Below are 21,491 nucleotides of genomic sequence, written 5' to 3' on the forward strand. Positions count from 1 at the left end.
TTTCAGTATTCTTTGTCCTATTATAGGTCTTATTCTGCCTTTATTTAGAGTTCTTTGTAGACTCTCTTACTAGATGATTATAGCCTGATGAGGCCAGCCATAGACGTGTCCTTTTCATTATTGCTTTGCCTTGTGCATATTACATGTCGCTTGAATTGAATAATCCCTCTCTGTTCAAATCAGAGCCAGGCTTTCCAAAGACCATCCCTTCTAGTGTGCTTTCCCTGGCAGCCTCATCCATTCCCTCCTCACTCCTCTAAGAGAAGAGGCAGCTTTACTCCTTTTGGTGTTACCATGGTAGCCTGTGATGCTTTCTATCTGAAGTGCTGCTTGCCATCCACCAGAGACTGATGTTTCCATGGCAACCAGGTGAAGTCAATAGTCATGAGCTGGATGCAGGAAAGGAATTCTGGTCGGAGAAGCTGTGTGTCTGAATCTTCTGGCTTCAAACATCCCTTCTCCTCCCTTCCAACTTTTGCATTCTGTATCCAGAACTGATTTGCTCTCAAAGCGTGCTCTTGGTTGAGAGAGCTCTGTGTGTTTGAGGTGAAGCAGACCAACCAACTTAGATCATGTGGGAAGGTGGAGGCAAGAAAAGAGCTGATCAAAGATCACTTTTAAAAGTTGGATGAATTCTGTTAGCTGTCCCAGATGTTCTACTCTCAAAAGCCCTTAAGGAGTTGGCTGGAGTTAGTGGAGAGCCATTAAGCAGTTATTTTTGAGGGCAATGGGTAGATGGATGAGGTGCCTGAAGATCAGAAAGGAGCCAGTCAATGCTGGGTTACAGAAAGAGGAAACAGTGACCTTGGAAGTCAGAGACTTGTCAAGCTCTTGCCATCCAGAAAGGATGGGGAGCTTCAATCAGCTTTCAAGTATTGTGAAGCCTACTTGTTTGGAATGAGTGGTGCGGAGAATTAGCCACCTCCTCCCAACTCCTGGGCCAACCAAGCCAAGGGACCCGAACCTTGTAGTAGAATGCTCACACTGGAGCACCACTGCATGGTTCAGATCCCTCTTCTGTCACAAACTAGCTGAGTAAGGTTAGGTGTTACTTCACTTCTCTCACTCAGACTCCTCATCTCTAAAAATGAAATGATAACAATAGTACCTATCTCAGGGATGTTATGAGGATTAAATGAAATGATACGTGTGGATAGCTTAGAACTTGCTAGCTTGTGTTTACTACAGCCATCATTATTCCCATTCCTCTGGGTGCCTACACACTTGACTTTCTACCTGACTTCATTCTCCTTTCCAACTTCAGAGAACACGCAAGATTTAGAGGGGGAGAATGAGGGTGGGGTGAGGGTGGGGCAATGGTGAAAATAAACCTTAATTGCTCGTGGGCTAAAGTCCCAGGCTCACAAGGTCCCAGGTCACATACAACAGGCCTAGCTTTCAGGAAAACAAATCCCACTGGCCCAGGCTCTTTCCATGCCTGAAACTCTGTATAATGAGATTATAACCAGACGGCTTTGAAAAATCAAGATGAGCCCCCCCAGGTACCTTCAGGATACCTGGTGCCCTTTGCTTTGTCTGGCTGGGGGAAATCCCAGCGTATTCTCCATAATAGCCCTTTACCTAGCATCCCTCCTAACCTCTCCCAAGCATTCCTATAGCACCTGCCTTTGTTGGTCTCTAAACCTGGCCCTATCTGGTATTTTCCTGTCCGAATAAGTATTTTAAATCAGCACAGGTCCTCTGCCTGAAGACAAGTTATAATTTGAGCAAAAAGCAGAAAATTGTGCAGTGTAATACCATCACTTAGGCTTAAATTGCCAATCTTCTCAATTCTCCCCAAACAAAAGATCCAATGACAGGTTACCTGTGAGTTCTATGGGAGGCATGTTGGCCCATGTGGACCACAACTTAAATTTGTATCTCTAGAGTGATGCTGTGCTTTGAGAGGTTAGCAAGCTGCCCAGGTGCCTGAATAAGTCACAGCTTGCAAAAGCATTACTTCACTGCTTGTTTGTTTCATACTTGACACATTCAAAGATATTTGCATTTTTATTTTATTTTTTTGCTGAGGAAGATTAGCCCTGAGCTAACATTCACTGCCAATTTTCTTCTTTTTGTATGTGAGCTGCCACCACAGCATGCTCACTGACAGACAAGTGGTGTAGGTCCATGCCCAGGAACTGATCGCAGGCCGCTAAAGTGGAGTGCACTGAACTTAACCAGTAGGCCACTGGGGCTGGCCCAAGATATTTGAGATAGATTTTTTTTTTAAGATTTTTATTTTTTCTTTTTCTCCCCAAAGCCCCCCGGTACTTAGTTGTGTAGTTTTTTAGTTGTGGGTCCTTCTAGCTGCTCAGCATAGCTTGATGAGCGGTACCATGTCTGCGCCCAGGATTCGAACTGGCGAAATGCTGGGCCGCCGCAACAGAGTAGGTGAACTTAACCACTCAGCCACGGGGCTGGCCCCTGGCCCAAGATATTTGCATTTGTATTTAGTCCTCATGACTATCCTACAAAGTAGGGATTATTATCTTCATTTTATAGTTAGGAGAGCTGAGGTTCAGAAAGAGAGGTTAAGAGTGGCTTTGTCCACAGACCTCCATCCAGAACTAGTGGGCCTCAGTGCTAACTAAAACCCTTGCGAGGCTCCACTGAATTTATATTCACATCTTGACTATACAAGGCCACCAAGCTGTGGAGGCATGACATCAAGATTCAAGTAGATGAAAAGGGTCCTTGAGCATATCCATCAGAGAGCCACCAAATGATAAAGGACTAAGAAGCAGGATGCTCTTGTCTGGTTTTGGGGCCCCTTGATAACTTGGTTGCACCATCCGGCCAAATTTTGCTGCCTTCTGTCTAGAGAGGGTCTTTACCTCATCATGTGGTGGGCTGCCCACCATTTCTCCTATGCATTTCCTCATGTTTCATCACACAGAGTTTCTTTTCCTTCTTTCCCCCAATCTATCCACAGCCTACATACATCCTTCAAGGCCCAGTTCCTAAAATATGTCTTCTAAATGTTTTTTCTTTCATTCTTAGAGATTCTTAGAGCACATGATGGTGCTAGATGGTCAGATTACAGTTTGCTGCTGTTTTGGCCATGGTAGTGCTGTCACTGCCTTGTTCTGTCTCTCCAGGTCAATTGTAAGCTCCTTAAAGGCAGAGATAGTATCTTCTCTGTATTTTTTTCCCCATAGGGCCCAGCACAGTGATACATGTGGCAGTACTTGAGGGGAACAACAAGTATTTGTGGATGAAAGATAAAAATGTCCAGGAAAAATTTACTTTGACTGATGTGGATTGGAACCATGTTAGATTAACAAAAAGATGTACATATGAGTGGCCTTTCTGGGAGTGAAGGTTTAACACAGAAGACTTGTGAAGTGTCCTTCCATGGCTCCAGCAGCTTTTCAGAAAAGGAGAGCCCCTGCTCCAGTCTCTCTCTAGGGAGGGTTAGATGCATCAAGGCCTAATGGCCCAAATGTAAGCAGAGGCCCAGAGCAGAGGGATACCTTACAAGACAGGACTGGCCTCACCTCTGGTCCCTCAGGGGAAAACATACACAGTCTATGCTCTTGGCCAATGAGGAGGCCTTTTGGGCCAGGGGGCATGGCGGTAGGGGAGTGGGCAGGGGCTGGGCTGGTAAGAGGCACAGACCCCAAGACAAAATTGCAGTGTTTAAGAGGATCATGAGGGCAGGGAGGACCTCACCCGGCACAGGCAGCTCCGGCCCTGGCCCTGTGCTGATCTCCCAAGAGTCCAGACCAAGCAGCCTGGCCCTACTTGGCCTTCATCAGAGGGCAAGAGAGGAATGGCCTGGCTCTCAGAGAAGACTCCACCTCTCCTGAGTCTGGCGGGAGCGTGACTTCAGCTTCCGTCTGTTCCGAGCTCTTCCCTGTAGGCGTCTGGAGGGAACACACAGATGGGTCGGCTGATGGGACTGGCTGAGTTGGGGGGAGGGAGGCTTATGGTGTGTGTGGCTCCCCTCATGGGGAGATCCTGCCATCATCATCTTCAGTATGAACATTTTAAGCTTCTACCACACGAAAGGCATTGGGCCTTCTTGTTCCTCATCCTCCCCTCTTGACACATTTGACCACTGGTGGTACTCTTCCTCTAGCAAAACCCTCCTCCTTAGCAGTAGCCACTACATGCTCCATCCTAGTTCTTCCACCGCCTCTGTGGGGGCTGCATCTCTCCCTTCCTCATTTGCCTATCCTCAGGAATCTCTGTTTGGTCTGTCTTCTTTCTCTGGAACACCAAGTCTTTGACTTGTTTTAAATTATTTTATTTAGTTTTTGAACAGGTAAGGTATGCCATAGTTAAAAATTCAAGAGTTAGAAAAAGGGAATACAATGAAAAGTAAACTTCCCACCCCTGCCCTCCACCCACCCAGTTCTCCTTCCCAGCACCAATCAGTACCATCCTGGTTTGTAATTTAATGGGTTAGACCCCTTTGGAAATCTGATAGAATCCATGAACCCTCTTCTCGGACAAATGCATGACTGCACTAACTCATCAGATTGTACCATTTCACAGGAATCACAGACCTCTAAACCCACGTGTGGTTTGAGGTTGAGGCTCCCAGCCTGTATTGCACCTTCTCCCTTTATAGCTTCATCAGCATAATTTGTGGGTCCCTGTGCAAAATCAAAATGCAGCACTCCTTTTTCAAACAATTTCAAGACAGTGAGAGCATTAAACTAACCATGGGACCCTCTGTGACTGCACCCATGAAGCCAGCCCTGCATCTCATCCTTCCCTCCAGCTTCTCTTTATGGTGATTATTCTCATAGCCGTCTCTTGCCCTCACTTGTTCTGAATTTCAGACCCAGCTGTCCAGGGAGCTGCTGAAATTCCATGTGGATATTCTTCTAGCATCTCGAACTCAGTCTCCAAAATGGAGCCATTTACCCCTTACTTCCTCCGCCCCCTAACTCCTAGTTCCTCTCCATCCTCCCACCACCCGTGACTCCTTCCTTTCTTTATACCCAGCCTCTCAGTTGCCAAGTCCCATCAATTCTGACTCTCAAACCCATGCCACCGCTCCTTTCCCATTGGCCCCTCCTTTCCCACTGCTGTTTCTTGCAGGCTGTCCCATATGCCTTACTGTGATTGGTCCCTAAGCTCAGCTCCACAGGCCTTGCCTCTGCTACTCCAATCTGATCTGTGCACACCTCTCCCGCTTCCTCTTCCCAGAGGACCATCCTGGTCATGTCACTTCCACACTCAGAGACCTTCAGTGACTCTCACTGCCTACAGAATTGGTTACAAACTCCTTTGCCTTGTCCTTTGCAGTAGGGCTCCAAACCTTCTCTTACCCCGCCTCTTCATGTCCCTGAGGCTTCAACCCAACTGTAGAACCATCTGGTCCCTTAATGGGACCAGTGTTTTTTCCTGCATTTTAAAATTTGAACTGCCTCTGTTCATGATCCCCAGAGTTCAGAGCTGGCTTATTCCCCTAGAGCCATGTAATTTCTCTGGCCCTTTCACCACAGCCACTGCCCATGACCCCGCCCATCATGTCGTCTGCATTTCTTCTACCGTCCTTCATCTTCCCCCCATCCTTACCGGAAGGGGAACCTCAGATGCAAAGCTGGATAAAGTCACCATTAAGTATCAGGCAGACATGAGTGGAATCCCATCTCTGTTCCTTATTGACCTCAGGCAAGTTGCTTAAACTCTCTGTTTCTTCCACAGTAAAAGAGGTAGTAAAACCTTATGTCATTAAAGAATTAACGGACAAAGTGAATAAAGTCCTAAGGATAGTGTCATTATTCATATTATCATCTTATAACCACTTGTGCTGAGCTGGTCCCTTTTGGCTCCTCCGCAGCTGCAAGGACTCAGGAGACATCTCATCCTCTTTCCATCAAGTTCTGGGGGACCTGCATGGGGTGGAGTGGAGGCCTGGCCCTCAGGTAGCTGTAATGTATGTCTAGGGATGAGTGGAGCTGCTGCCTCTGCTCCCTTTGTTCAAACTCGTGGCTCAGGCAGCAGCGGGCGTGGGCGTCCCCAGGGGAGGCACTGACAGCTTCAGTTCTCACACGGGCTTTACAGGTGACAGCTGGGGTGTTGGGGCCCTGTCAGGGGAGGTGCAGACCGGCCCCATTATGCTCCAGCTGATGAGCCTCCCTGGTGGATGGGGGCCAAACCCTGAACCAGCCCAGGTCATAGCTGAGTATAGCTCCGGGCACTAAATGTAGCCTCCAGCTGGCTCCTTGCAAGATAAGGTGGGGTAAGGAGATGGGGCCTAGAGACTGGAGACTTCGTCCCTCCCTCTGTGTCACTAAGTTACTAAATTACTTCTAGCAGGTCCCTGCTCCTCTCCAAGCCTGTTTTCTCATCTGCAAGGGGACTCAATTATCAATAAGGGCCGGTGGCCCCCTGTTAGGGACCACGCCAGGACTAAGTCAGTTCTGGAGCCTCCCTAGAGATTTAAGTTCCTTGCTCTTCTGGGCCTGAATTTTCTCGTCTGCAACAGTTTCTATCAACATCCATTCTTTCCGTGGGGGCTTTGACAACAGAGAGTCAAAGTGAGCAAGTGCCGTAGAAAAATTCTTTATTGAAAAGGGAAGGGTGGCCCCCTTGCTGGTGCCTCCTGGGCCCTAGCCGAAGCAGGGTTGCCACCGGCTCAGGTCTTCACGCTGGCATCTGAAGGCAGAACTGGGTCCCCACTTTACCTTTAATAACCTTAAAGGGGAAGTGCCATGATGGCGTGGTAAATCACAGAATTAACGCTTGAAAATAGCACTTCCAGGCCCTCGCCTTTAAGAACTCCTTAAAGGGAAAGTGGAGAAGCACAGCAGATGACCACTAGAACGTTTTAAGTCCCAAAGATGCGTCTTCGTGTCATTACCTTTAAGACTCTCTTAAAGGTGAGGCATATTCGCGCAGAGTACAAAGGTGGAAAACTGTAAAGGAGTCTACAAAGCACTTTGCCAATTCTCGCTTTTAGGATCTCTTTACAGGACAGGTGGTCAAGCGCGAATTAATAAAAAACAAAATACCTTGCAGCACTATTTTCCTTCCGGCCCGCCGGCACCCGCCCCGCCCCGCCCACCGGCCGCCGCGCGCCCCCGCAGGTCTGCGTCCTAGCCTTGTAGGCGCTCTGCGGCGGGAGGTATCCAGAGAACGCGCGATGGCGGGGGCGGGGCTGGGGGGGGTGACATCCGCCGGCCCCTCCCCCGCCGGGGTCTGGGCCCGCCCCGCGCGGCCACACCAGGGCGTCCTGGGAGTTTTTGGTTTCCTAGACGGTCTTCACAAAGGAAGCCGGACAGGGGCGGGGCAAGAGCGCGAGCCGAGGGCGCGGTGACCATGGCGACCGCGTGACCATGGCGACCGCTGCTCAAAGCACAGAGAGGTCGTGACACGACCTGGAGCGCTGCTTGAAGAACTTGGCGTTGCGCGGCACCAGGTTGGCAAGGAAGCGCTTGGCCTTCTTGGTGAGGCTCTCGCGGCGCGCGGGCGGCGCGGGGCCCTCGGGGCTGCCCCTCTCTGGCCGCTGGCGCCCGGCACGGCTCCGGCCCCGCCGCAGCCGGATCTGGCGCACCGCGCCCTCGAAGAGCTCCCGCGTGTTGTGGTGCAGCGCGGCCGACGTCTCGATGTGCTTGCAGCTCAGTGTCCCTGCCAGGTGGCGGCCCTCTGCAGGAAGGGGTCGGTTCAGGCGCCCGCCGGGCTGCACTGAGCCCGGGGCGGGACAGGGCGGGGCGGGGCGGGGGTGTGGGGGCGGGGGACACCTGGGGAGGTCGCGGGAGTGCAGTGGAAAGGGATGGGGCAAGTAAGAACAAGGCAGGGATCAAGCGGAGGGCGGTGGTGGTGCGGAGGGGCGGGAGAAGGGAGCTTGCAGAAGAGGTGAGGGGGACGGAAGAGAAGGGCTTCTCAGGGGCCCAGGTGTGGGCATTGAGAGTCTACTCTTAATCTGGGGCCAAATGCAGCTGAGTTTGTGCACCCGTGAGGGCCTTTTGGAGAAAAGATGACCTGGAAAGGAGAGGGTTCCATGAGGTTGCAAGTATGGATAAGGTTCGGGAAGGATACCCACCCTCCAGTGAGACCTCCCGGGAGCGGACCAGGTCGCTCTTGTTTCCAACAAGGATGACAGGCAGGTCGTGGTGGGGCCTCCCAGCCCGGAGCCGAAGTAGGGTCTCTGGAACTTTGGAGAAGCTTTGTCGGTCGGTGACTGAGAAGACGATGAGAAAGGCATCCCCGTTCTGAAGGCAGTGGTCCCGCAGCCACCCCCCTGCATCTCCCTGCAGATGGGGAGAGAGTTGTGGGATGTTAGGGCTGGAGGAATGGGAGAACCTGTCCAGGACCTACATCTCAAGGATGAGGAATCAGGATGTGAGGGCGAAGCCACCTGCTTGGGTCAGCAGAGCTGGGTAATGGCGGAATCTCCATACCCAGAGTGTGCTTGTGGAAGGAGGAGAAGTTTGTAATGTGAGCCCCACGTGGGAGAACTGAATTGGGGACATAGGATCCTAGACTAGGGTAGCCCTTCCTGCTTTCTTATGTCTAAACTCTTAATTAAAAAATGAATGCTACTCAAGTGTATGTAATATGGCCTCTCATTTCTACACAGTAACCATTTGTATCCAAATATCCCCAAGTCCTCACTCTTTTTTTTTTTCCTTCCCTGATATTCCAGAGCCCTGAGCTCTTGTCCTGTCAGATCAGACTCTTCTAGGCTAAAAAGTGTATGGATGGGGTCAGTTGCAGGGTGTTCAGCCTAGCTTGCAGCTGCAGGATTTGTCAAATTCAGGTCCTAATTTGCCTCTGGGGCAGAAGATCCTGGAAAGACAGTGGCTCTCGAATGCCATGATTTGCACACTGGTGTGGGCCTTTGCTCTATGAGCTGATACATACGAAAAGTCAGGTTCCAGTACATGTTGAAACCAGGGCCTGCAGTCCCACCAGCCTTCAGCCAGTCTTTGCCCTCCCCAGCTGTCCCAGGTTTTGTCCCCTGCTTGCAGCCACATCTTAGTTCTCACCTGTTCCCAGATGTCATAAACAACTAGAGTCACTTCCTCCTTATCCACCATGATGCGTCTCTCATAGGTGTCCTCTGTCGGGAAATAAAGACAGGGAATAGAGTCCATTAAGAGGCTCCCCAACACCTGTGAGACCTGGTAATCAGGGATGCCTCAGATCCCAGCACCAGGGACCCCCTCCAGGAAGGTTGCCACAGACAGCATTGGAGCAGCATCTCTTAGATTCTGGCCTCCAGGGGCTGCTCACACCTTGAGCTCTTCCATCCCTGACTGGGGCTCCAGAGACACCCTCAACCCTTGCAGGGCTCCCCCAAATACCTGGGTTTTCCGGCTCATGAGCACTGTCTCCCTGGAGACCACCGAAAGTGCCTGCTAGGGTGCTCTTGCCCACGCCGCTCTCCCCCACCAGCATGACCTTGAAGATGCCATCCTTTTGGGTTGGGGCTGCCTCCCCTGAGCCCAAGGAGTCAGAGGAACCAGAGGATGAGGCTTGAGGTGGCCAGTCAAGTTCATCTACAGCCTGGGCCCGCAGCAGCTGGTGCTTGTAGGGCACAGGCATACTGCCTCTTCGTCTGGGAGCCCCTGGGGCAAGGGGTGGCCCACCCCGGTCCAACCCTGCCAACAGTTTCTCTGGCTTCTTCAGCAGTGTGGCATCTGTTTCTGGCAGGGCAAAGAGAAGGAAGCTATGAGAGGGGTATGCCTAGCCATCTGCAGAGGGCTCAGTCCTGGCTGCTCTGGCTTCAGAGGCCCAGTCAATGACCATGACCCAGAAGGAGCTGAGAATCTTGGTCTGACCTCTTACACTGAATTCCCCCAGAAGCCTGAACTGGTGAGGATCCAAGGAGCTGACTTAAAGTCTTGCCCAATGTGGTTTCAGCCACAACCTATTCAAAACAAGCCCCATGCAGGGGAGGCACCTGTGGGTAGGCTCACACACCCACTCACACTTCACACTGACACAGAGGCACACCCCCAGCCCTAGGCCTCTGGCCCCAGGACTGCCCCTCCTCTGCCAAGAGGACCTGCCCCCTACTGCTTCCTACACTGGAAGTCCCCACACTGGGGAGATGAGACACACAGGGGATGAGAAACTGAAGCCTCTGCCCAGGTTCTGGGGGGTGGGTATTGGTAGAGTCAGAAACTTGGTGGGGAGCCTGTTCCCAGGGAAGGAGCTTTGCTCTCTCAGATGTGTGTATCGGGTCTCTATGGGTGTGTGAGAGGGGCTGCCTCTTCCTGTGGCCCTGTAGGTGAGCATCCCCAAGTGCATGGCTGTGTGTGAGAATCCTCCTGCATCCCTGGCTGTCCCTGTGAGTCTGAGAGAATATTGTGTTCATGGTGTGGTCGAGGGAGGGAGGGAGGGAGAGAGAGAGTGAGAGAGCGGGAGCATGAGGGAGAGGGAGAGTGACAATGCATGGGTCAGGGGAACTGAGAAGGAATGACAAACACAACAAAGGGGGATGGAGAGAGGCTGGAAATAGCCCACAATCAATAGTTGGCCAGCAGCCAGGGCCTCTAGGAGCCAGAGAAACCCTTACAACAGGTCCCCAGGGTAGCCCCCTGCCCATGATTCCCTGGCTTGTGGGCTGCCCCTTCCCTTTCTCTCTTCCCTCCTGCCCGTCCCATCCTCTTGGGAATGAGGCTGACCTAGGGGCTAAGCATCACTTTCCCCAGCGAAGCCCTGGGAGGGATGGGGGAGGGAGCGTCTAGGCAGCACCCCCTTTCCACCCCCAGCCCTAGTGTCCGAGGGAGGCCCCCCCCACTTCCTGAGTTGCTCTTTCCCTCTTGCTGTTTAGGTTCAAGCTCCTTCAACCCCTGGTTCTGACCTCCCCACCAAAGCTTCAGCTCCCACTCCCATGGTTTCAGCTGGAACCTGCCCAGCTCAGCCCTCACCTGGTGTGGGCGTCCCTGGTGGGGAGGCCTGGTGGCTGCCGGAGGGGCAGAGTGCTGTGGTTTCTGTGTCCGTGTCCATGTCGGTGTCGAGGTCCGTGTACATCGGTGTGCGTGTGCGTGTGCAGCCTGGCGGATCGCAGCACCGGCTCCCTCACTCAGCAGCACTGTCAGCTTTTCCCTTTAAATACCAACCACCCCCCCCCCCCCCCCCCAACTGTGCCCTCCCCTGGACACCTGGGGAAACTGGCCCGCCCCCTGATGAGGTCACACATGCTAATGAGCAGTGACGTCAACGGGATTCCCTCCTTTCTGCCCCCCCTCCTTCGTGTCGTTTCCCTGTGGGAGCACACACACTGTGGAATCTGGTTAAGACATGAACAGAACAGTCAGAGAGGCAGAAGAAACAGGGTTCAGAGAAGTCGGGCAAGGGGTCAGTGGGTAAGGGAGCTGAGGATGGCAGGAGGCAAGGACAGAGGGACGTCGTTCAACTCTGTATCCAGCCCTCTTGCCCAGTGTCCAGTTCAGAGTGGGTGCTCATGGCTAAATGGGGGGGGCTAGAGGCAGAAACCAAAAGAGATGCAAGGACAGGGGGACAGTCACCCTGCCATCAAGCTTCCCTGCCATCCTCTCCTTCCCCATTAACACCTCTTCTGGGCTAAAACCCACAAAAGTACCCATTTCCCAGCCTGACCCCTAGGCAGATGGGGGCTTTGAGAAAGAGATGGCTGCTTTGTCCAGGCAGCTTCATTTTGTCAATAGGTTCAGGTGGGCGCAAACCATTGGGGGGATTTCCTCCTGTCTCCCTCCCTGCTAGGCCCACCAACCTAGTGTTCATCAGGGCAGGAAAAAAGGGAGACCAGAGCTAGCCCTCTAGAGGTTCCTAATCCCAAATGGGGAGTGGGGAGTGCCGGCCTCCCCTCCCAGTGTTCTCTGGGGTAGATGAGGCAGCCACCAGGCCTTCTGGGCTACACAAGGCAAAGCGGACACATGCGATGTCTACCTCTTTTTGGGAAGCCAGCATGACATGTCTCCGTCACTGCTCCTTTTCTGCCCGTTCCCTTTCCCTTCAGGCACCCATTTTTGTCTTCCTTCCTGACACACTTACAAGCACCCAACACACATTCCGATTTCCTGGCCCCTTCTCACCCCATTTTTGCTAGGGGCTGTGCTAAGCACCTTTATCTCCTTTCATCCTCATAATCCTAAGGCTCAGAGTGGTAGGTGGGTGGGCTGTCCCCAAACCAATCATGCAGCTAGAAAGGGGACACCAGATCTTTCCAGTGCCAAAGACTATTTCTCATCTCTCTGCCATGCTGCCTTCCTTGTCTTAAATATTCCAACTGTCTCCTATTATTGGGAACAATCTATATTGCAATCTTCAGTGGACTTGTCCAATCGAAGAGGCAGAGTACTCTTGGGACTGACGTGCAGTGACACTTCACTTATCTGGAAGTCAACTACGAGGCAACGCTGTGGGGTCTAGAGGGAGCAGCTACAATACACATGCACTTTATTCATTGGCTGGACTCTCCAGTCCTCAATCACAGCCTAGTTGCCCTCAGTTTATTCACATATTAATGTGTCCATGTGTGTTCCTGGATTCATAGATTAGAAGCACATTTAGAGCAGCAAGTGACTCCTGATAGCCCTGTAGCAAGGGTAGCAACACCACGAAAAACCTCTAAAACGGTCAGAAGCATTTAAAAAGTGGTCTAAGGTCATTTGGCATTAAGGCAAACAGCTTCCCTGACACTGTTACACCTTCTGAACACAGAGAGCCATTGGTTTCTATGAATGATCCTCAGCTATCCATAAAAATCTATATTGTATTACAGATGTGCCGAAGATGAGTGTAATGTTTTAGAATGATTTCCTTCCAAAATAAATTTTTAAAAAAGTTTTAAATTGGGGCCGAGCCGGTGGCGCAGCAGTTAGATTTGCATGTTCCGCTTCGGTGGCCCAGGGTTCACTGTTTTGGATCCCGGGTGCTGACGTATGCACACTTGGCAAGCCATGCTGTGGCAGGCATCCCACATGTAAAAGGTAGAGGAAGATGGGCTGGGATGTTAGCTCAGGGCCAGTCTTCCTCAGCAAAAAGAGGAGGATTGGCAGCAGATGTTAGCTCAGGGCTAATCTTCCTCAAAAAGAAAAAGTTTTAAATTGTAATAGGCTGAGCTTTATGTATCTGGAAAACCCACTGAGGTGGTTGGATTCATTTCTATGATACCAGGTAAGGGTGAGTGAGGAGCTTCAGACCCCAACAAGGATTCTTGACCATGACTTCTGCCTGCCCTCAATGCAGCCTTAGGCCACAGGGGCAGGCTGGGTTTCACCTTAACCACCATCTCTCTCGTCCCACTAGTAAGAGGCTGTGCACTTGCCCATGTCCAGGCTCCCTCAGGAATAGGAGGTCCTGTGGAACAGTGGGACAAGGATAAGATTTGGAATGGAACCAATCCAGGTTTAAATCTCTCTCAGTAGAAACTAGGCTAGTCTCCTAATTTTTCTGAAGCTGCTCCTGGACCTGAATTGGGGTTATGATGCCCATGGCACAGTCTTATTAGGAGGGTTAGCCACATATGATAAATGATCTGGTGCTCAGCAGGTTGCCCAACTATTTGGTGCTCTCACAGCTTCAGGCTGTGTGGCTGGGGGTCCTTCTGCCCTCCCAGTGGGGCCTGGAGCTTGGTCCAGGCCCAGATTCTGTTCCTTAAGGACTGAATTCTGGTATCTACTGTTATCTCAGATTCCTTGCCTGATCCCATCTCATGCTGAGAACACCACCCTTCTCCCCACCAAGAGCCTTGAGGAGAGTCGCACACCCCTGATGCTGGGCACACCCCTGATGCTGGGCACACCCCTGATGCTGGGCACCTTGGAAAGCAGTGTCTATCCTGATAGGACCTGACGTTGCCTCTTTTCTTTTTCCTTGGGCCATGGTGAAAATAAACTTGGGTGACTGCTCCCCAGTGCCCCACCCTCTCCTGGGTAGGACCCTCTGTCTTGGTTTCCCCATACTGCCTGTACAAGGCCAAGCCCCTCTCCCTGCCAGCCTGGGGCTTCCGTCTGACAGAGGTAGTGCTACTGCTTGCACCTCCTAGAGCACACACCCAGGGCCTAGAGAAACTTCTTTCAGGCCCGTGAATCTATACACACAGGCCTTCCTAGCGACCTCTTCCCTCAAGTCCTCCCCCCAGCATTCTGAAGGATTCTCCTAGGAGCATTCTGTTACCTTAAATCTTTGTCCTCTCTCAAGTTACAAATACCCCCCAAGAGATAAAAGGTTTCGAGCGGGACAAGGAATGAGGATATCAGGGTGGAGGTTTTTGAGGTGGCTACGGGGGAAGAGAGGGCAGAAACCAGTGATGCAGAGGCATGGGCAGTGGGGCTCAACATTCCCTGCCTCACTGTCTTCACTGGCCTGACATGGTGGGACGCAGGGATCGTCTGCACTTGGGGAGGAAGGCGCAAAGGGAGAGCAGTGAGTGAGGATGAGGACCTCTGAGGGTCTGCAGTGAAAGCAGCTTGGGGCTTTCCGAAGCCAAGATGCCAGGGTCCTAGGACTGCACCATGTCCTCTCTCTGCCACTTCCCTAGGCTCTTGCTCCCTGGGAGAGGGCACATTATGCAGTTAGTGCTGGTGAGGATGTGGACAGGGCCCCTCCACCAGAGTGGCAGGGATAGGTCAGGCCTGGCAGGTAAGGGCCAGGCTGGGAGGGAGGGGGGTGCGTTTCCCTGGGGACTAGTTCTTTTAAGGAATGCTCTGCTCCTGGGACAAGACACTCACCCCCACAGGCTCCTTCTGTATCCTTTGTCCAGATTTTGACTTCAAACACTGGGACAGCTTCTGTCACCTTGCTTACCAAGAGTCTGAGTTCCAACCTTTCTCACAGATCATTCCCTCCATCACCTTCTCCAGTTCTTTGGCTCTGGTCACACTGCTTGCGCTCCTGTCCCTTTTCTTAGACGGTCCAGGGTCCAGCCTACAGCCCTAGCCCTCATATCTGCTTTGTTTGCTTATCCTGTAGACTTTCACCCTGCCTAGAATTTATAATTCTATTCCAATGACTGACGGCATTCTTTAGAATCTAGTTTGGGTCCTCTTCCAAGAAGACCTCTTGGATTTGACCAAGGTGATGTCAGCATCTTCACAGCCCGATTGTTTGTGATTTTTCTCTCGACTCATCTTTGCCTGCTTTGAGGCATCCTGGCTGAAAGTTCATCTGTCTTGCCTAGGACAGACTGTAAGTGCATGCCTGGTGGGGCTGGAGGGTGGCAGGCAGGCGTCACAACTCCCATGTTCCACCAGGGACAATCTCCCTCCTGGGATCTGTGCCCTGGGAGTACTCCATAAATGGGAACCTTCCCAGGTGCAGGGCCCAGCTGGCTCACCAGACCTCCGGCCTGGCGGTGACTAAAGAGGCTTGGTGCTCACCCCTGGTGTCAGTCGCTGTAGAGTTGGGCCCTAGGCGGTGAGTGGAGGTGGAGAGGGTTGGTCCTTAGGGTTCCTAGAATTTTCTTACCCTCTGAGTGGTATAGAAAATCAAGGGTGGGTGGTTAGAAGATGAATAGGAAGAGGGCAGGAAGTGGAGGGCAGAGCAAAGGCCTCCACTGGGAGGAACACGGTGAGGCGGGCATAAGCTGAGATGGGTAGAGAGGCAGGGCTGAGGCTTACAGCTCATTTACAAAAATCTTACATTCTGATTCCTTTATTTTCGACCTTGACTTTCTGGGCAATAACCTAGCTATGGGATAAAAGCATTTGTTGTGCTCTTCTTTTGAGTTCAGGCTCTGCCCAAATGCTCCCCTTGGAGGCTGGAAGTCTCCAGCCAATTGGCATTCTTGTGCTTAAGGCCACTTTTGGGTGGGGGTTTGGCAAGGATGGAGTGTCCAGGCCTATGATCCTTTGAGAATTTAACTTTTTAAAAACAGCCACCTGAATGGTGGTGGTGTGGGGAGAGGGTGGTGGCGGAGAGACTGTGGTCTCTGGCCATGTGCAGAGGGAGCTCTGTGTGAGCCCTCTCTCTGTCTGAGGGACATCTAACCTATGGCATTTACCCACCAAGGCCCCTCAGAGGGTTGAGGAGGGAAGAAGTGGAAGGGAGGCTGAGCTGCCCTCTAATGGGTTGTTGTCACTGTGACTAGAGCCCCTAGGGGAGCCAGGTCACCTCAGGCAAGCAGTGGCTCATCCTCTGCTTCGACCACCCAGACCCCCGGCTCAGCCAGTGGCACCAGTAGCACATCGTCCTCATCCTCTGGGGACAGGACTGTTGTGTGGGGTTCAGGTGGGGTCCGGGTTGGTCCTGGGGGCTGCAGGCTGGGCAAGAGGCGACCTCGTAGGGCCTGCATCACTCCAGACAGCAGGGATGGCTCCAGGGACGCTGAGGGCAGTGGCCCCGGGGCCTCGGGGACAGTAGGGAGGGCTGGAGAGGTGCTTGCAGATGGGAGGAGAGCCTTGATGGGCAGTGGGGGTGCCTGTTCCCCATCCTGCCCACCCACTGCCCCGCCCTCACGGGCCGGACTTGTGCTGCCATCTAGGGCCTCAAGGGGAGCGGCAGAAGGGGTAACCTGCGATCTGTTCTCAGGGTTCCGGGCTGGGGGGTTGGTTCGAGGAAGCAGGCCCCAGCGGCGGAGACGGCGCACCAGGCGGCGCACGGAGCGGCCCCGCTGGCGACGGCGGGCACCTGAGGCACCCCCGGGAGTCATATCCTGGCGCAAGATCTGTAGCAGAGAACGCAGGTTGCCCAGCACTGAGTTCTGCAAGGAGAGGGGGCAGATATTACAGTCAGAGGGGTGGGGAGGAGGGGATAGCAGCAGGGCCACAGTGGGGCCAGGAGCAGGAGGTGTGAAGGTTGCGGAGGGTGACTTACGTCATTAGGATTCTCTGTAGGGAAGTCCTCTACAGGTGGGATGGCGCCCTGGGCGATGAGCTGCCCGTAGGACGGGGGTGCCTGCTGCTGCACAATCTCTGCCTCCATCCGGGAGAGGGGGGCGAAGATGCTGGAAGGAAGGAGGGCTGCTCAGTCACAGGTGGCTCTGGCCAGAGCAGCCTGTCCCAGCCCGGAGAGGCCTCTTCCCTCCACACCTAGGCCAGGACAACTGGAGCTATGCATGGCTTTCCCAAGTCAGCCAAGGTCCCCTCCTTTCTTGAGACGGCTTTCAGGATCTAGACCAGTCCTTCCCTCAGAGGAACACCCCTGTCTCTAAGCTGGACAACCCAGGAGCCAAACGATAAGCTGGTTACTGGAACCTCTCCCCAGTGTGGGCACCCTGATGGTCTCCTGTGGCTGCATGGGCCCTGTCTCACCCTCAGTCCCTGCACCTCTACAGCCAGCGGCACTCCCACTCACCTGTACTCCTGCGTGCGAATAGCATAGAGCTTGCAGGTGCAGCCCAGGGCAATGACCAGCAGCAAGCCACATACTAGGCTGCCAATGACTGCAGCTGTGATGACCTTGCGGGGCAGGGCATAGGAGCAGTCCCACTCGTCGCTGCCATCGGCACAGTCTGGCTGCCCGTCGCACACCCACGTCTCATACACGCACTTCTCATCCCGGCATCGGAAGTTGCCAGGCTGGCAGTGCCGGCAGCGTCTCTCGTCTGCTCCATCCGCACAGAAGGTCTGGTAGTTGCAGCGGTCAGCAGGCAGGTAGCAGGCTGTGGCACCGGGGGTGCCGGCTGCCCCACAGGGGAAGTGTCCAGGTGGGCAGCTAGGGCAGTTCTTCTCATCTGTGCCATCAGCACAGTCCCATGAGCCATCGCAGCGCTGTGCCTCACTATAGCAGCGGTCACCTAGGCCCTCGCTAGCCCCCAGGCCAGAGCCTAAGCCACAGGGTCGGTCCCAAGGCAAGCAGTAGCCCCGCACGTGGTAGGTGGCATTGAAGCCCCGACCACTGCTCCAAGCAACTGTGTGGTAGGCCACGGTCGCCTGGCCAGACAGCGTCTCCACGGTGACAGCCTTGCCATTGCTGAAGTGGGTGAGGCTGCGCAGCAGCCGGGAGGTCTCTGGGGGCCCAGCGCCATCATACACATGCACCGCATCTCCATAACCCAGGTCCAGGGCTGTGAAGCGCACTGCCAGGCGCCGGCCATCATGGGGGTCCAGCAGCCAGGTGCAAGACTGGGGGTGGGAGACTGAGGCCAGGTGTGAGTATCCGGGGGAAGAGAAGATCCCATAGAATTCTTCCAAGGTGTGATTGCAGGGTAGGTTGGGGATAGGGACTGGGGTCAGGTCAGGGAAGGGGTCTGAGCCGCAACCTGCCTCATCAGAGCCATCACCGCAGGCATCGACCCCGTTGCAGCGCTGGGTCGTGGGCACACAGCGGTGGTTGAGGCACTGGAACTCCTCCGGCAGGCACATCAGCCAATCTGCAGAGGCACCAGGGAGAGGGGCTGTGAATCATTGGAGCTGACAGGACCTTCCCTCCTCCCTGGGCTTCCACTGCCCGTTCTAATAGCCCCATGGAGAGCCCTGTCCAGCCCACCTTGGCTGTAGGAGAGCAGGAAGCCCTGGCCCATGGGTGCTCTGGCCCCGGCATAGCTGTAGGTGATGGTGACGTTGCCCCCAGGCAGCTGCAGAGGGCTGGCAGGGGCCTCACACAGGGAGATCTGTGGCTGGAGAGGTGAGCTCAGGATTAAGCGCTCTGAGCCACAGGCCAGGTGCAGTTTTTGGAACCTACAGGGGTGGAAGCGAGCAGGATGTGAGGTATTCTTGACCACCACTGGCGTCTTCCTCTCCCAGTGCTATCAGGCCCCTTCTACTCCCAGAAGCACAAACATCTGCTTATCCACAATCTAAATAGCCAGAGGAAAACTCAGCCAAATTCCTTTACAGTCAATGGTGATAGTCCTAACGAGGTCAGTGGCATAAGATCATGAGATACATCCTAGAGCCCCTTGGAAAAACTGGCTTGTGTTCTGAGACTGAGTTAACAGATTTATTGCTTTCCATTTGCTGCAGCACTGTCACCCAACCACAGTGCTGGCAGGAATTGGCAATTACCATACAGTTCGATTAACCAGAGCTCACCATCCCCTCCCAGGGCCCGGTGGTGAGACCAGAGACCACCATGGTATTCTGATCCCTCTGCCCCAACAGCCTCTCCCCAGACTGCCCTCTCCCTTCACCTACCCCCATCTAGGTAAACTCATGGGAAGTGAACCATGTGAAGCAAATAGCCAGGTACTTTACATGGACCCCAACCCCACATCCCAGGGACAGGGGAGCCCAGGGAGACCCGGACTGTTTATAAGATCTGGGGAGACTGAGAAAGCTTCTAACTGATCAAGAAACAGCTTTGAAGGCCAGCCCGGTGATGCAGCGGTTAAGTTCGTGCGATCTGCTTCAGTGGCCCAGGGTTCACTGGTTTGGGTCCCAGGTGTAGCCCTACGCACTGCTTGGCAAGCCATGCTGTGGCAGGCAAACCACATATAAAATAGAGGAAGATGGGCATGGATGTTAGCTCAGGGCCAGTCTTCCTCAGCAAAGAGAGGAGGATTGGCAGCAGATGTTAGCTCAGGGCTAATGTTCCTCAAAAAAAAAAAAAGAAAAAAGAAAAAAGAAAAAAAGAAATAGCCTTGAATCCCAAGCAAAGATGTGCCATGGATTGAAGGACTCCTCAGAGTAGCCATATTGGAGCCTAAGTGCTGTTTCTAGAGTGACTGTTGTCCTTCACAGATGACCAGGACCAAAGCTTTACGTCTGCCTCAGCCCAGCTCCAATTTACTGTGTCTGGCCCAGAACAAGCTAGGCTTTTAGGGCAGACTAGATCAAATCAAATTCTACTCTTCTCCCTGTTGAGTGCGATGGGAACTCCATGAAGTGATCTTTGAAGGCTCTGCCATGGTGGAGGGGGGAGGGCCAGGGGAGAGGAGTAAGGTTTGGCCCTGCTTCTCACCTGACTGTTACAGTCTGCTCCTTGCTGCCCAGGATGAGCCACGTGCAGTTGGCAGGGAAGGTGCGGCTGTCCCGGCCCAGGGGCCTCTGTAAGGTGCCTTGCACTTCCAAGAGCACTGCTGGGGGGTCCACACAGGCTGGCGAGAGAGAAAGGGAGGGACACCGCGTGAGAGCCCCTTAGCATCCCACCCCTCCTCAGGCTTGAGGCCTCCAAGGACCTGGGCTCTTCCAGCAGGAGCAGAGGAACTCCCCCTCCCCATCTACACAGCCCCCAGAGTCATAGCCTTCAGCCAGCCCTCTTCCTCCCACACTCAGCAGAGCTTCACCTTAAGTATCAACACCACAAACAATGAGGGGTCTGCTTTGTGCCAGCCACTGGGCCAGGAAGAGCGGGAAAGACTGTCTCTACTCGTGGGCAGTCTACATTTTGGCTAGAGAGATCAAGCATGGATATTTGGAAAAAACAAAACAGTACGTAACCACCAGGTGAGGGCCTACACTGGGTCTCAGTTTCCCCATCTGTAAAATAAAAGGTGGATGATCTCCACTCCAAAACTATGACGGGCACCAGAGGAATTCAAGGAAGAGAGAGTCCTTCTCTGGAGTCCTCCCTCATTGCCAAGTTCGCAGGGCTCCAGGGGGACCCTCTACTCACCGGGATGTGGGAAAATGATCCGGTCTGGATGGGCGACAGCGCCTCCTAGAGGAAGAGCGAGAAACGGCAGGAGGGTGAGTCACCCTTGGGAGTTTTCTTCACCTGAGCAACTCCAGGAGGAAGGGAGCCATCAGGGACTTCCGGGCAGTTTATGGGAAGGGGTGGTGGAGCAGGGGGAGGCTTAGGTGTGTGACCTCGAAGGAAGGGCCGCGGCCTGTGGGGTGGGTACGGTGATCTTGGGAAGCCAGAGGGAGGATGGGGGCTGAGGGGAAGGGCTGGAGACTTCCTGGGGGTTGGGGCAGACAGCGCCGGGTGCGGCGACAGGGGCTGGGGGGCCCGGGCAGGCAGGGTAGGATGAGGGCTCGGCGGACAGCCCTGGGGGCAGGGCGCCGGGCGGGTAGTCTTGTTTCGGTTTCTTACCCAGGAGGAGGAGGAAGAGCACGGCCGGCAGCATCTTGAGCCGTCCGGAGAGGCAGGAAAAGTCCCGGAGCTTCTGTCGTCTACCCAGCAGGGAGGCGGCGCGGCTCCGGGCGTCCGGGCCCCCCAGTGCCGCCTCCCCGAGGGGGCTCCATGGCCCAGGCTCCCCGGCCGGTGCTCTGGATGCCAGGGCTGGGGGCGGGCAGGCGGCGGCCGCCGGGAGCAGGGGCGGCGCCTCTCGCCAACTTCGGAGTTGTTTTCCCGGCCGCCGCAGCGCTCCCTCCCGCGGCCGGCTCCCAAAGCCCCGGGGATCGGCTAAAGGCCCGGCGCTGGGGCGCGCCCTCGCCTCCAGCCCGCCCGCAGGCCCAAGCGCCCCTGTCCAGGCCTGGCCGCCACCTGCCGGGGCTCGAGGCCACTTCCTCTTCGGGTCAAACTTTGCTGACTGTCAGCCCCCAGGGCCGGCCCGGCCGCGGCTCAACTTCTCCAGCGCGTCCAGCCCGCGGAACGCGGCACAGGAGCGGGCGAGGGGGACAGGCGGCTCGGCCCAGCTCCCCGGCCCTCCCGGGGCAGTACCCCCGCCGGCCCAGGGGCTGGAGAACCGGGGCGGAGGGAGGGGGCGGGGGACGAGCCTGGCCCCACCCCTGCCAATCAACGCGCGGGCCCGCCCACCGGCTCGCCTTAAC

General features: G+C 54.3%; 2 protein-coding genes across 3 annotated transcripts; both read right to left on the bottom strand.

The window, feature by feature from the left end:
• Positions 1-6,508: 6,508 nt before the first annotated feature.
• REM2 (RRAD and GEM like GTPase 2) lies at positions 6,509-15,399 on the bottom strand. 2 transcript variants are annotated; one of them, XM_046653592.1, is made up of 6 exons: positions 14,628-15,399; positions 10,842-10,967; positions 9,270-9,611; positions 8,952-9,025; positions 8,006-8,213; positions 6,509-7,608 (listed from the first exon to the last, which is right to left on the bottom strand). In XM_046653592.1, the coding sequence occupies exons 2-6, from the start codon at positions 10,942-10,944 to the stop codon at positions 7,313-7,315; spliced, it is 1,023 nt and encodes a 340-aa protein (XP_046509548.1). In that variant the 5' UTR covers positions 10,945-10,967; positions 14,628-15,399; the 3' UTR covers positions 6,509-7,312. The 2 variants fall into 2 exon arrangements, with proteins under 2 accessions (XP_046509548.1, XP_046509549.1); XM_046653593.1 differs by lacking the exon at positions 14,628-15,399 and having other exon boundaries at positions 9,270-9,605; positions 10,842-12,820.
• Positions 15,400-15,533: 134 nt separating this feature from the next.
• On the bottom strand, positions 15,534-20,948 carry LRP10 (LDL receptor related protein 10). The gene is made up of 7 exons (XM_046653590.1): positions 20,812-20,948; positions 20,392-20,436; positions 19,738-19,873; positions 18,325-18,515; positions 17,191-18,208; positions 16,711-16,840; positions 15,534-16,597 (listed from the first exon to the last, which is right to left on the bottom strand). Exons 1-7 carry the CDS (start codon positions 20,843-20,845, stop codon positions 16,010-16,012), a joined length of 2,142 nt encoding a protein of 713 aa, XP_046509546.1. The 5' UTR covers positions 20,846-20,948; the 3' UTR covers positions 15,534-16,009.
• Between the last annotated feature and the right edge of the window lie 543 nt (positions 20,949-21,491).

Source organism: Equus quagga, chromosome 2, assembly GCF_021613505.1.
Source record: "Equus quagga isolate Etosha38 chromosome 2, UCLA_HA_Equagga_1.0, whole genome shotgun sequence".
Taxonomy (NCBI): Eukaryota; Metazoa; Chordata; class Mammalia; order Perissodactyla; family Equidae; genus Equus; species Equus quagga.